Consider the following 15,577-nt stretch of genomic DNA (forward strand, 5'->3'; position numbering starts at 1 on the left):
GATGTAATTAACTATAGGGGCTTGCCTCTATAGGGAACTTGGAACCCAGGTAAAATAAACCCTATTTAATCTTTGTATTAAATAGGGGAACTTGTCGGTCATATATAAAAGGTTCGCAGACTAAACGGATGTCACAAATCTCTTAGTTTGCAGGATTGGGTCTATCGCCGAGGTCTACACTTATCTTTCGGGAGGGTGTAGTATTCACGGTATCAGACACGATTATGCAAACTATTGGACGAATGAGATCCACTTGGTCTCATTTTTCAAAAATTAAAACATACTACTTTTAAAACTCAAACTATATATCTTTTATACTTAAATTAAATCTCAAAAATTATTTTCATATTTTCATATTTTCAAAATCTAAACAAATCAATCGAAAAAGTTGACCGACAAAACTGTACATTCAAAAGCTATATTAAGTACATAGAAGGAAAAAACCCTAAGCTCGATATGAGAAACTGTCGCACTCCTGCTAACACCCTTAAAGTCAAATAGAATTGTAATAAAGGATGATGATACAGTTAGACTCAATTTTCATTGACACCATCTTGATGTGTCATCAAGACCAAGTGAGTGGACAATATTTGATACCATAATTGACCCAAACCACAATAAAAACAATAAATATTTTTACTGAAAGCCAATAGGTGATTACAACCAAACGCACTTGAAAGGAAATTACAACAACATACACAAAAAAAATCAACTAAAGTGTATCCAAGAGTGGTGAACGGTGAAAGAGACTGGGAGTTGGCCATGGGCGCCATTGGTAAGGGGAATGGGAGTACTGGGTGGCAGTAGGGAGAAGGTTGGGGGCTATGGACGGATAACAGCAACGTATAGAAAAGTGCAAATAATCACCTGGCTAAAGATCTGCCTCCTTACTCAAAAGATTTTTATAATCACCAAAAACTGTACATTAAAAAGCTATAGAAAATAATACACATCAAAATTATAAGCTAAGTACGCATCAAAATTATACATCTGGAAGCATGTATATCCAAATCTCAAATTACAGAAATTTTAAAATAATTAAATATGAAACCAGATTTATCTCAAAAGATTTTTATAATCACCAAAAACTGTACATTCAAAAGCTATAGAAAGGTGCAAATCACGTGGCTAATGATCTGCCGCCGTACTTCTGAAAGTAACATTATAGTATCTAGTAAGCTATTCAACTTAGCGAGATAGTTAATGCTGAAGCAAGCTTCGATGTACAAGAAAGAAATATCATGTATGTTGGCCAATGGCTGATATGAGTAACAATAGTATTGATGATTAAATATTCTCAAATATTTGAGGTATGAATATTATAATTTAAAAGCAGTGTATGATACAGTGGTCATAAATAATGAAAATTTATACTCGCAATTTCTTCATTCATTATATTTTCAATCCTATTCATCATTATTTTGTCTTAAAAGAATTACATTATATTTATATAGATTTTGACTTATTTTATTTCATTCGATTGTCGCCCAGCCCATCGACTATAATCAATGCTGATGAATGTTGATTATCCCAACATCTTGCTTTTTCAACGACCTCATAATAATTGATCTACTCCAGCCTGCAATTTTAATATCAAGAATAAAAAATTCAACCATTTTTTTTTTCAAAGCTCACGTCATCACAACTCTTGCCTTCCCTGCACAGGTTATCAACATATCTATCTACCCATCTTTACATACATGACATTTTCTTGATTATCTTTACCTGTTATAATCATTTTCATATATATTTACTACTTAACTTTTATGTACCTTCAGTTAATCACTTTATTAGTATGCACAGTAAATATAATATGATAGGCAATGATCAACAATTTATATATAATATTTCAATTGTATAAATTGAAAGTATATATGTGTCCATTTGCATAATTAAATTGGAACGATAACAATACTTATGCTCAATATGAAATATGTAAATTTAAATACACAACAATTAGTATATACTAATAAATAATAACAAATGTATGGATCATTATTTTTAAATTTAGCCTTTAAATATCTTCAAAGGGGCGAGACTCTCCACATGGTTCGTTTAATCATTTAAACAAACTAAATCATTAATTTTCTTCTTATAAAATTCTTAAATTAAACTTAAATTAACACACTTTTGCATTTATAATCTCAATTTTTGTTTTACCTCAAATTGGTCTCCTAGCATTCAAACTTATATAGCAATCAACCTAATCCAAACACATTTTGTCGGAGTTTTACACAATATCCAGAAATTTCTCACCAGAAGCTTTTCTTTTTTCTTAGAAAACCTTTCACATTTTTAGTTTCCCAATAAACCAATATGTTGGAAAGATAATTAGAAACCAAAATCTTTCCTCAAAATCTAACTTTTCTTTGTTGAATTTTATAAAATAATTTGTTGATTTTTGAGAGGTGTGAAAAATGGGTATAATTTAAAATAAATTTTAATTTACCCTGTTGGTAAAAATTCCGTACTACATAAACATGGAACATAAATTGAACATTTACATGACTTCTAGAGAACTAACAAAAAACTCGATGACTTGCTAAAAATGCAAGCAAAATCTCCCAACTTTAGGCAAGCACTTACAACTCTTAAAAATTTGAGGCAAATGAGCTACATGTAGAAATTAGCTGCATATCCCTTTATGAATAATAAAAAAAATTAGTTCCCCATGTTTACTACTAGGGTAAAGCCCAACTATATGCAAACAAAAAAAAAAAACACTTAAAAGATTCCAATTTGTGATACATAACCAAATCTACAACACATGCAAGTGGACAAAATACATTCTTTAGAAATCATAAAATGAAGCTTTGCATGTATTAGTGTCTATACAAATAAATCAAAATTAGGCATAATTTTAAGTAAACGCTAGGGTGTCCCCTAGAAGTGACGTGCTGTGTGACTTGAATATAGTGGAAAGTGTGCAAGAGTCGCCACATCGTCGCCCGGTTGTAATGTCAAATAGGCAAAAGTTCTCAAATTATAGACTGATGCGGGGCAAAAAAGTTAGTTCATAAAACTAATATTAGTATAAAATCATGGAATATAGATACTCTCGTAGGCAAATTAATGGATTAGTTGATATTATGATTCATAATAAATTATGTATTTAAGAAACTAAGAAGATTGATAGCTTAAGTTTTAAACTTTGATATTCAAGTATGAGTTGCACTAGAAATGGTGTAAGTGTAAATATATATATAAGAGTTTGAAAGATAATGTCGTGAAAATTAATAGAATTAGAGATAAATTTATAGCCTTAAAGATTTTTGTTGATACTAAGATTTTTAATTTTATAAGTGCTTGTGCTCCTCAAATAGGTTTAGATATAGATTCAAATTTTTTTTTTAAAACGAGTTAGAAGAATTAATATAAATGATACCCCTTGAAGATAAAATTTTTATTGTAGGAGATTTAAATTAATATTTTGGTAGAATGGTAGAAGATTTTAGAAATATTCATAGTGGTTACGGTTTTGGATTGATTAATGAAGAAGATAGAACCATATTAGATTGCTTTAGCGTATGATTTTGTTATTGCTAATACTTTATTTAAGAAAAATGATTAATATATTACTTATAAGAATAGATCTAATAAAACACAATTTGATTTTTTTTTAGGTGAAAAAGAGATCATCGAAAATGTAAAGACTGTAGACCATTACAAGTGAAAATTTAAGTACTCACATTGATTATTCTTGATTTTAAGATAGGAAGTTGTAAGATAAAAAATACAAGGAAACATTGCCATAGAATTAGATGGGGGCGCCTAAAAGACACAAATAAAATTATTTTTATGAGCAAAATTAAAGATTTAAAAAATTGGGATGTTCATGAAGAAACTAATTCTATGTGGGCTGAAATAACAATCACTATTAAACAAGTGGTAAAGGATGTACTTGAAGAATAAAAAAAATTATAAATAAAAAAAGTTAGTGATGGAATAATAATATGCAAAAAAGATAAAATATAATAAATTATGTTATAAAAATTGGTTTAAATGTAAGCGCTTAAAAACGGGGAAAAATATATTGTGGACTGTAGAGAGTTTAAGAGAATAATTTGTGACACTAAAAATTCTGCTTTTAGTGACTTTTATAATAACTTATATATTAAAGATGATGAAAAATATATGTATAAACTAACCAATATGTATAAACTAACCAAATGTATAAACTAACCAAACAAAAAGAAAAGAAAAATAAAGATTTAATTCAAGTAAAGTGTATTAAAAATGTAAAAATGATGTTTTTTAATGAATATATTCAACATAGGTGGGTGAGCTATTTTGATAAACTTTACAATGAAGTTTTTTGAATATACTATCCATTTTAGTGATCTTAGTATAGTTAATAAATATAAAACATTTTATTTTTACCGTTGTATTAGTAAAAAAGAAGATGAGGTTTTCATGAAAATCAAGGGTAAAAAAATTTAAGAGTTTCTTGACTTATATCTCAATTAAAGTATGAAAATATTTAAGAAAATTAAGAGTTTCTTGACTTACTAAACTTTTTAACATTATTTTAAAAACTAAAAATATGTTGGAGGATTAGAGTAAGAGTATTTTGGTCCCCATTTTTAAGAATAAAGAAGTTTTTAAGAATAAAGGGGATGCACAAGAGTGCAAATTATAAATGAATTAAGTTGATGTGTCATACTTTAAAATTATGGGAGAGGATAATTGAACATAGGTTAAGACGTGATACAATTATTTCTCATAATCAGTTTGGATTCATGTCTGGTAGGTCTACTATAAATTTATACATTTATTGAGAGGTTTGTTGGAGAAGCACAGAGAGGATAAGGAGGGTCTACATATGATTTTATTGATTTAGAAAAAGCTTACAATAAGGTTCCAAGAGAAGTCCTTTGGAGAGTTCTAGAGAAGAAATGTATTGATATGACTTATATCCAAGTTATTAAAGATATGTATACTAGAGCTGTTGCATTTGAACAGAAGGAGGATTGACCAAGCATTTTCCTATTTGAGTTGGATTACATCAGGGATTAACTTTAAGCCATATCTTTTTGCTTTAGTTATGGGTGCTCTTACTGGACATTTAAAGGAGGATGTACCTTGGTGTATGCTTTTTGTTGGTGATATCCTTCTTGTGGATAAGAATAAAGAAAAATTTTAGGAAAAAACTTGAATTATGGCGGTCTGCATTGGAGAACCATGCAAATATTTTAAAATACTTGCAATTATTTTAAAAATGCAAGCTCCTTTTTTCCTTAGTCCAATCATGAATCCATCAAGCCACACTCACTCGCAAATGGGCTACCTTGTCTACAAAGTAGGGTCGAAAATCTCTCTTAAAATGTTTGATCTTTTTTCTTGCGAAAATTGGAACTGATGAGATTGATGTTTTTGACAATATTCAAGTATTGATTTTCAACCAAATTATAAACGAAACGCGATACCTAAAATCATATTCTCAGTCTCTTATAACGAAGCTGTCATTTTGCATTGAGAGCAAATTGCAAGCCATACAAAGAACATTTAAATTTCTATTTACAAATAACCTTGAAGTCTTTGTTAAAGAATATTTATTTTTATAATGGAAAAGCTCAGAGATGTTACATTAATAAAGTGTCATGATACATTAGTAACCTTGATTTTTTTTTAATCAAGTAAACAAGAATCCATGATAATCCAGAATGATGGAGCTATAGGATATTGGTTGAGTTTATCATCATTTTCCCCCATCATCCTCTCTATGCTAATGGAGGTAAAATTTTTAATCCAAAATTTTGGTAAAATTTTAATCTAAAAGTAAACTGCTACTAGTATGTTTTAAGCACTTGGCGACTAATTTTGATTGAAAATTATCTCATTATTGTAATGGTAACTAACCCAAGGAGATTTTGTCTATGAAAAACTTAGAATCAAGTCTTAAAGCTTTGTTTATATATGAAAGAAGAAATGATCAAAATAGTCTCTCGATTATTTATGTGGGTCACTTTAGTCCTAAACTGAGGGTCTATTTGGGGCAGCTGCAACTTATTGACAATTAGCTGATAAGCAGCTGATCAACAGCTTACCGGATAAGCTAACTGAGAGTTTAGTTTGTGTTGTTGAGAAACAACCGATTTACAACTGATTATGGATAAATGACCATTCTGCCCCTATGTAGTAATGTTGTTTGCAATAGAACTGTCATAACAATATATTTGATACTTGAGAATCAAAAAATCACTTCAGAACAGTAGAAAAATTAAGATACACACCTCACATAACAATGAGTATCAAATATACACTAAAAAAGCAAAAAAAAATTAAAATTACTTTAAAAAAATGATAATATTCATTTTAAAAGCCAGACAACATATGTCCCGAACTATGTCATTCTTTAGGGATGTAATTGAACCCCGATCACCATCGACAGTGGAATCTTCCAGATTGTTTTTCCACTAGAAGAAACTAGACTTCTGTGGACCATCTGCCCACCGCGGGCACCTGTAGAATTTTCTCCCGTAGCTATATGTCTGTCGCGAAGTCAGTAAGAAAGTTTGTAGTCTGCAACAGCTGAGCACTGGTCAGGAGGTCCTTGAAATCTTGGAGCGGCCATCCCATTTTGTGTTGGTGATCCACATCATCAAATGTGCATGACATTTTCACTGTTGGATACTCGTGCATTCATGTGGGTTTCATCAATTGCTCCAATACAGTCCTGCCAGATCAGTTAAAGCTGAGATTTCCACATAACTCATTTCGACATCTGAATGTATTGTGTTAAAAAGAATTACCTTAAAGAATGACATATAACGCGAGTCATTTACAATTTTTGTTTAAGTCATCTTGAATGTTGGATCCTTCGGTTTAATTATTTGTGTCGCCAAATTGACGAGAGCTTTCGATTCCACTGAGAAATACATGCTGATTATCTCCGATGAATGTTGAAATCGCTTCATTACTTCTCTTATTGATTCATTTTGTGATAGAATGTAGAGGGTTATTGCTAACATCTTTCTTGTAGTCATTTTTAAAGAATTTTGGTGCCCATGATGGCTATGTAGTTCATCAAGGAGTTCCAAAATATGGGTAGTGTCATTCGGAACATGTTACTAAACCTTGTGGGGTGTCCTTGTAACAGCTCACCGACCTATTTATCACCAATATAGCTCAGTGTCATGCATGGCGTTTGATCTATGATGGAGTTGTAGTAATCATACATAATAATTACAACCGTCGTAATTATTCTTATACGACGTAGTCGCTGCTAATCCATCCTAGAAAAGTGTTCTGTGCAGGTAATAAGAACGAACCAAACAACATTTAAAAGAACCTCTAAAAGCTGAAGATTAATCATTACGGAACATAAATATTTACAAAGCAACATATTGGTTGTTCGTGCAAGAAAAGTAAAACATACAAATCAAATAATCCTACGATAAAATGAAAAAAAAAACAAGCCAACAAAATATAAAACTACGGAATCATTTGTCCATAAAAAACAAAAATGTTGGACATGAAGTTCAGAGGGCATCTTCATGAATATTTGCCTGCGGATCAGGTCCTCCAGTAACTTCAAGGAGTTCAGATAGAACAAAGTATCCGCCCTAACTTCAGGATATGTGTCCAGAACTAGAAGAAAGTCATCTATCGTTGTGTCATTTAAAGGACCAGGTTGACCTTTGCATACTTCTATTAAATTATTTATTGAGCTTACAACGGAAGTGGATCCTTCCTTTTTTCTTTTCTCTACCCTAGTTTGCTTTAATTGACATGTGAACTCCAGCTCCCTCTGGTTTTAGTTGGGGCTTTCACGTGGCCCACCTAGTTGCTCGACCCCCATGATCTGAAGTGCTTGCAAACCCATGCTCATTTGGGTTAAATACATGTATGCCCGTTGCAACAATTCCATTAAACATGAAGTCCAACTTCTCCTCGAGGTCCGACTCAATGCCACTTACCTTGAATTTTTTGGCGGCTAGCACTGCTTGCGAAATGCGGGAAAGTATATTAGTTAAAACATATGAATGAAAGAACAAATATTTAGGGGTTTACTCATTACCTCCAACTTTCAGTCCATCAATCCTCAGGAGCATCAATGGTCCGCTTGATAAGATCCCAATGAAGCCCCAACCCAAGCCCGTGGATTCCCGTTTCAGTTTCTTTCATAACTTTTAGTCCTTCTTCAACTGGTCCCACTTTTTCTTAAATTTTAACCTTTCGTAGTCCCATCCTATCATTTCATGGAAATTCTTCACAGCAAGGTAGCCCCAGGAAAAGCTAGGCGGGCCATCCTATCATTTCATGGAAATTGACACTTCGAATTCTGCCACCATTTTTTGTTAAAGTATATGATGTGTCTATTTCCAAGCTCGATCATCTTAATACAGAGGTTGCAAAATATGATTGTGACTTCCTTATCTCACAATGCCGACGAAGCTACTTCTTTGGTCTCAATCATAACGGTACTAATAAAAGAATGAAACATGAAAGGTAATGATAAAGTCAATAAAACAAATAACAAGATAAAGAAGAATGTGCCAAGATAAACAATCACTTCATCTAAAAATATAAAATCCACAACCGAAAAACAAAATTGGGAAGCAAAAACATGTAACCACCCGCCATCACAACCCTCACACAGTCTCAACCCAATCGCCAGAAAGCCATCACAACCACCCCTCATCACAACAATATCCATAAGAGCCCTTCCACCCCACACAACCACACTCAAGTTCACCCACCATACACAACCACACCCTAACTCAAAGTTATACTGTAGATCACCACAGCAAGATAGCCCCAGGAAAAGCTGTAGAGAGGAAACTTCCAAATGAAAACCATGCCACCTCTATAAAACCTAAAGAAACAACACCACCAAATAAAGACCTACACCCCCATCAAAAAACAGCCCCAACACAGGGTGCAAGAAACCAACAACAAAAAGGAAATCCCCTTCATATCAGAAATAAAAATTGAAGCAATGAATTCTAAGATAAGGCCTACCCGACATGACCACATCTAGCAGCCTCCACAATTATGGAGAGAAGGTTTGAGCCCACCAACAGTTAGTAAAGCAAGTCAAGGCCAACCAAAGGGCAAGCCTAACCCCCTCATTATAAATAAAACTTCTCTCTATATTAGTGTTCTAAGTCTTATGCCAAATGGATGAAACAAGGCAAACCAACAAGCTGACAATAAGATAAAATTGCAGCAATAGTAACCCCTAAAAATCAAGTACCCAGACTCAGAATAGCAGAACCGCCCCAATTCAAGCAGAAATATACAAGCATCATAAAAGAAAAACTCCATCATAACGGTGAGTAAAAAGAATCAGTGCATCATAACAGATAAGACATATCTAAGATGTCCTCACCAATTACACTCCTCTATTCCACAGCCACAACACACACAACCAGAACATCGACAACACACAGAGCCACAACACCCACATGTTCTTAAGACAAAAAAGCAAGAAGTTAACACAGTGATCTCTACCAATACAGGTATCAAGAGGTTCATACAATATGAAAGACTAGAAAATTAAACATCATTCAAATTTTTCTCTAATGCAACTAACTGTAATTCCCTATCATAAGAATCATTAAAATTCGAAGTGTCAATTCTAGCTATTATTTAGTATCTAGTGGTGATACATCAATATATCAGAAACCTTTGCAAAGGCGACCAATTACAAGATCTCCTCAGCAACTACTTAAGAAGCTCGATAATTCAAAAAAAGGTACATGTAGATTCCGATTCATATAGAAGATGGAAGCTTGCTAAAACCCAAGCTAAAGTATCATATGAAGTTTCGTCAGCTTATCAGATCAACAACTCGAAATCCACATCTAGAATACTGCAAAAAGACAAATCACAATTCTCAAACAGACACAAAGAATTGAATTAGGAAAGCCAAAAATCTCGCGAGGAATAAATCTTGGGCCCCAATATATAAAATCTCGCAAAAAATTCCAACACAGAGAGCCAAAAATCACATGAAAAAAGCCATGATTCCATCGACAACCGCATGATTACATAGAGCCAAAAATCGCAGGAACTTACAGAGAAACGTAACCGGAGCACCGAGTGAGAAGGGAGAGGAGAAGGGTAATGCTAAGGGCGAGAGAAGCGCAGGTGAGAGAGATTGATCGCAAAGCTAGGGCAAGGAGAGGGGTGCGAGATCGAGATCGAAAGGGCAATGGGGTAATAATCTGTAAAGGAACGTGGACCGCAGGGTCTATCCCGCGGCCGTGATCCTTCGAAAGTAACTCCCGTTTCGCTCATGCGTTTCCGAATCCGCCCATAGAATGCAATTACTAAACAATCCGTCGGCGTTTTGAAAACACGATACATGTAAATAAGCTGCCCCAAACAGACCCTAGGTACATGACATGATTTAGTTCCTAGATTCTTTAAATGAGATCAAAACAACATTGTCATTTAAACTAACGAAATTCAAAGTTAATGATAATTAAATGAAGGTATTTTAAAAAATGTGCTCTTATTTTAAATTAATTTTATTTCTCTCTTCCATCTTGTTTATTAAAACTAAATTTGCATAAAATAGAAATGTTTTGAGATTCGGTAAGTTGTAAAGCGAGTTGATTTTTTTTAGTTAAATAATTTAATTTGATGATTTTGTTATTTTGATTCCATTATAACAGAAAATTATACTCAATGTATTACGTAATGTTGTGCAGCTGCAACCTTATTGGTCCCTGGGAGATGTCCAGACCTTAGCCCTGAAGGTGAAGAGCAGAAAAACAGAGTAGACAACCACCACCAGTCCGACAGCTACTAGCAGTTGGAGACACCAACTGGAACATGCCTTAAGGAGTTGAGAAAACTAGATCGGATAAGGACGGGGCCACTCCGAGTGAAAAGAAGTATGATAAGAATAACACACCTGTTGCAGTTCCCTTCAAAAATACTTTAGATATAATTTATTTGGGCACATAACCTCCAGTTGCCCAACGATTCGAGTTGTCGTCTACTGAGCAGGGCACATTGAAGCAGGTTAGCGGAGAGGAGGCAGCTGAAGAATAGGATGAGGTGTATCATCTTCCACCAGATGATGGCGAGATGTTGTGGTTCGACGGGTCCTACAAATCGAGGATACGAGGGATCCGCAGTGGTTACGCCATAATCTAATCTATACCCATTGCACCATGAACAAGAAGATATGCAGTCTCATGAGCGATGGAGAGAAAAACAAGAATGTGTTGTCTACGCAAATGGTGGAAAAAATGAGCCTCATTACTCGGATGCATTCTCAGTCCTATTCTCTGACATAGTTGAAGAAGGATAACAGGATCAACATTGATAGGAAAGTGTCTGTTGGAGTTCTCGATCGGAAGCCAGTTGCAGGATCGGGTGTGGTGTGACATGGTACATATGGAAGCTTGCCACTTGTTATTGGGGAGACCTTGGCAATTCAATCGCAGGACTCAACATGTTGGGTTTCAAAACACCTACTCCTTCACTAAGGGAAGCACATCGACATTCTATCGTCTATGGAGTCCGAGATCACTTATAGCCTTACTAGTAGAGAAGCATCACTAAGAAAAAAGTTTAGTGAAGTTAAAAGATTATAGGACTAAGATGTTGATTCCAAGCATGTGGCAGTCACAACAGAGAGAGTTTCAAGACAACACATCAATATCTTACCACCGTGGCCACCACCATTCGAGGAGGCATAATTTACCCCCACTTTAGATTGGGTTAAGCGGTCCTGGATTATTTTGAGAGACAGTGCAGCCGACAGTGGGATCTAGATGTTGTTAAGACCGCAGATAAAGAATCAAAAGTTTTGAAGAATGAAATTGAAGTTCCTCCAACCACGGGAGATTGACGCGGGGGCATGGGCTAAACCGGCCAGCAATTCAACAAGGGGGTTGTTAGTTCAGCGGGGAGGCTGAACCTACCGACTCTAATTAGGGTTGGGAGCTGCTACCGCATCTAACCCCTTCTAGTTATCTTCTTTTATTATAAATATGTTGTTTATTGTGTTACGATTTAGTTTTTTGTGTTTAAGAATTCTGTCCAGCTTGCCGTCGTCGCCTGTTTTCCTCTATAGGGCTGTATCCAAAAGTGAGAAGGTGCTCCTGATGTAATTCGTTCGAGGTGGTGACCATCTGCAAGAGTCTGAGCGGTGCTCCAAATTTAGCTCAATCCCGCAGGGAAAATTATCCGTTCTAACTCTCCTCCACAACCTCTCCTGCCCTTCTTGTTGACCGTCAACCATTCCTTGGCCGCCCTGCCGTGCCGCCCTTCCTCCCTTGATGCAGCACTCTCCCCTGCACCCTACTTGCTCCATCCAGCAATTCCACCTGCAGCAAATCCTGCTGCCGCTAGTCTGCCCCACCATCTTTTTGCTGTCCACAACCACTTCTAGTTGCTACTTGCACAATCCCCTTAAACCTCACCCGTAGACCTGCTCCCCCTGCTGAATTGTGAACCACACCCTTTCTTCCTTTTTCCTTCCCAACTGCAAACCTAACTACCCTCTTCCAGCGCAATTCCACATCTCATAACCACCTCTCATGACTGCCCATCGGCTTCCCGCCTCGCCCTTCCCGCCTAGCCCTAGTTGGAGATTCGTGTTGTGTTGTATTTTCTTTTCTGGTTTCTGTGTCTTGATTAATTGTAACCCGTTTGAATTTCAACAATAATATTTACATTTCGATTGTGGTTTGGGTTAACCACGGTATCAATTGGTATCACAGTTTGATTAACTCTGGCATCAATTGATGTCAAAGCGAAGTTAGAAATATGCTCTGATACTTAAATGCAAGGATAATCCCTCACAATGAGTGCTCTGCCAATTGTTGTCCCAGGATTATGGATGCGGAAGGCTTTTTTAATCTGTATTCAGCACATTAATCAAGTAATTGTTTTATAATTTGAGCTTAGGCTTCCCCTGGGTGTTGATTTCGTGCAAAGATTTATAGAGCAGATGAAAGATAAAGATGATATGGAATAACAACCCTTTTTCTATACCCTAATTAGATCATCAACCTGCAAGTATGCGATATATTGAATAATGGATAGAATGGGGGCTAGCTTGAGGTCAAAATCAGATAGATTTGAGATCCTCTTGGATCAATTGGTGCATTACTTTGTCCACCCATGCGGCCCGATTTGATTAGGCAAGCCAAATGTTGGGAAGAACCTTCGGGGCCCAATTATGGAATTCTTTCTTTGATGATTTTGTGGATAACGTGATTACATACTTGGAGATATTGCCTCGAGGAATATTAGTACCTGCTATTTCTGCAGGCGGTTTATCTATATGAAGATTTTATAAGAAAATTGGCTCTACTTTGTATTATATAACTTTGATTAAAAATATTTGTCATTTTAATTGATTGTATTTTGGTATCAGAAATTTCGTTATTCATATTTCAAATATGGTTAGCATATGATAATATGTTGAGCGTTTTAGATCATTTGCTAATTTATTTTTATTTTTCTTTGTCCGAGATGTCATCGTGTGTCTTAAAAGTAGAAAAAGGAAAATATAAAACTTGCATTTTTGTGAACTAGATGGGACATCACATATAAAGATGGAGGTGAATGCTCCTAGACTTCATTATGTTCATCCTACTTATTTTGAAGCTGGGAAAGCGGTGGAGTTCTTTGCTTGTGGAAGTAACCTTGATCAGCCTAAATTACGGTAATTAAGCGGATAATATGGAGCTATTTCTCTAACTATGCAATTTCAATTTTCGCACTAGCAATTGGTGTTGGCCACTATTCTTTTTACTGCTATAGAAAGTTTTTTAACAATTTGTATCGTCTAATCTCTTTAATACTATTTATACAACGCACAATCATTGGCAGACATGATTTAGCTCATTGACCGATTTGGAAATTGACGTCAGTGTATCACAACTTTTTTCTTTGCAACTTATTTTTTTATTTTGTTTATTTTTCTTTTTTTTTTGCACCTTTACTTATCTGTGATTAAAGTGTTTGTTTTGTTGGCTAACAACTGTAGTGAAGTGAAAAAGCTTTGGGTTGTATGATTATGTGGATGTGTGCTAGCCCTGTGCTAGATATCTTTTAAAAAGAATGAGAGGAAAGAACCGATAAACATAAATTAACAATGATACATCATCAATAAATTTTGTCATTTGACATGAATCTTGAGGCATTTTATGAGCAAAAAATATTTAAATGCAAATTAAAACTAATCAATAACTCCGATTTCAACAAGTTTACAGTCAAACTGACCAGCTCAGCGGAACGAACCTATGATACCAAAATTGATCAAATCTAAGTTAAATCAGACTCAGATTTAGTCATTAAACCATTTTTGAAAACTTCGGGCAGTCAATTAGAAGGTATTCAAAATCTAACAACCTTATAAGTCAAATCGAGTAACTTGATGAGACGAATCCGAGTCCAACATCACTCAACTTTGACATCAAAATTTCATCTGATCAGGAAATCATTCTGAGCCATTTGATTTAGTAGTCCAGATTCTTGTTGGAGACACACTACCTTCATGAAAGCAGGTTCAAAACCTGGGAGGATCATAACTTGACGGAGTACAATCCGAGAGCCGTTTTAGACTCAAAGATCCGATAATAAATTTCGCTCTCCATAGTAATTGACCACCGTTCACCATCACTCATATGTCGTCCCTTGTTTATGTCAATATTTTGAAAAAATAGGCTGGATATCACTCGTATTATCTGCATGAAGAGGAGTAGACTCAAGCTGAGGAAAACCAAGCTTAGCCAACACACATTGAAGCCAAATAATCTCGGAATAAGCAGAGGACATAACGCAATATTCTGAATCAGTAGATGACTTAGACACTCGATATTGTTTCTTGCTCTTCCAAGAGATTAAAAAGTTGTCGAGAAACGTGCACCATGTAGTAATAGATCAACGTGTATCAGAACAACCAAACTCAATCAGAATCACTATATGCTGTTAAGGTGATAGGAGACTTCGCAGAAAAGAACAAACCATGATGAGAAGTACATGAGAAGTACCTTTCAAATACCGTACCTTTCAAATACCGAACAATACGTCAAACTGCAGCTAAATGAAGATGTGTAAGTTCTTGCATAAATTGGCTAACTTGTACAACAAATAAAATATTAGGACACGTAATAGTCAAATAATTGAGACTTCTAACAGGTTATCGATATAGAGCTGGTTCAGATAGAAATTCACCATCATTCTATTAATATTTAACATTTACTTCCAAAGAAGTATCAGCAGAGCGACCATCTTGAAGACCAGCCAAAGCAACGGGCCCCGTCGTATAGTTGTGTTGATGAAGGAAATTACCAGCGGGAGAAGAGTGAACCTCAAGTCCTAAGAGATAAGTTAATGATCACAAATATTTTGTATGAAAAGAACCTTGAAGACACTTCTGTAGTTGAGACATTGACCGACCTTTTTTGTAAGTCAACAATTACAAGAATTTGATGACGCAACTAGAAGATTTAAATTCCAGCAATGATGTCAAAAACTTGACTGCGACTTGATATATATATATTTGATTTAATAAAGATGTATAGATATAATATTCAATAATGTTAAAGTCGAATTGTCAACGCAAGTATACGTATCGCTCAAGTAATATAGGGCTCTAGTC

The 15,577-nt window shown here is 34.9% G+C and overlaps 1 protein-coding gene across 1 annotated transcript in view; it reads left to right on the forward strand.

Moving 5' to 3' along the window:
* LOC110022067 (squamosa promoter-binding-like protein 9) overlaps positions 1–15,577 on the forward strand; it is a 44,234-nt gene that overhangs the window by 17,049 nt on the left and 11,608 nt on the right. Inside the window, exon 7 of the mRNA XM_020720849.1 lies at positions 13,507–13,636. Coding sequence (XP_020576508.1) covers positions 13,507–13,636 — 130 coding nt within the window. The remainder of the gene's footprint in view (positions 1–13,506; positions 13,637–15,577) is intronic.

Source organism: Phalaenopsis equestris, unplaced genomic scaffold, assembly GCF_001263595.1.
Source record: "Phalaenopsis equestris unplaced genomic scaffold, ASM126359v1 Scaffold000002, whole genome shotgun sequence".
Lineage (NCBI taxonomy): Eukaryota > Viridiplantae > Streptophyta > Magnoliopsida > Asparagales > Orchidaceae > Phalaenopsis > Phalaenopsis equestris.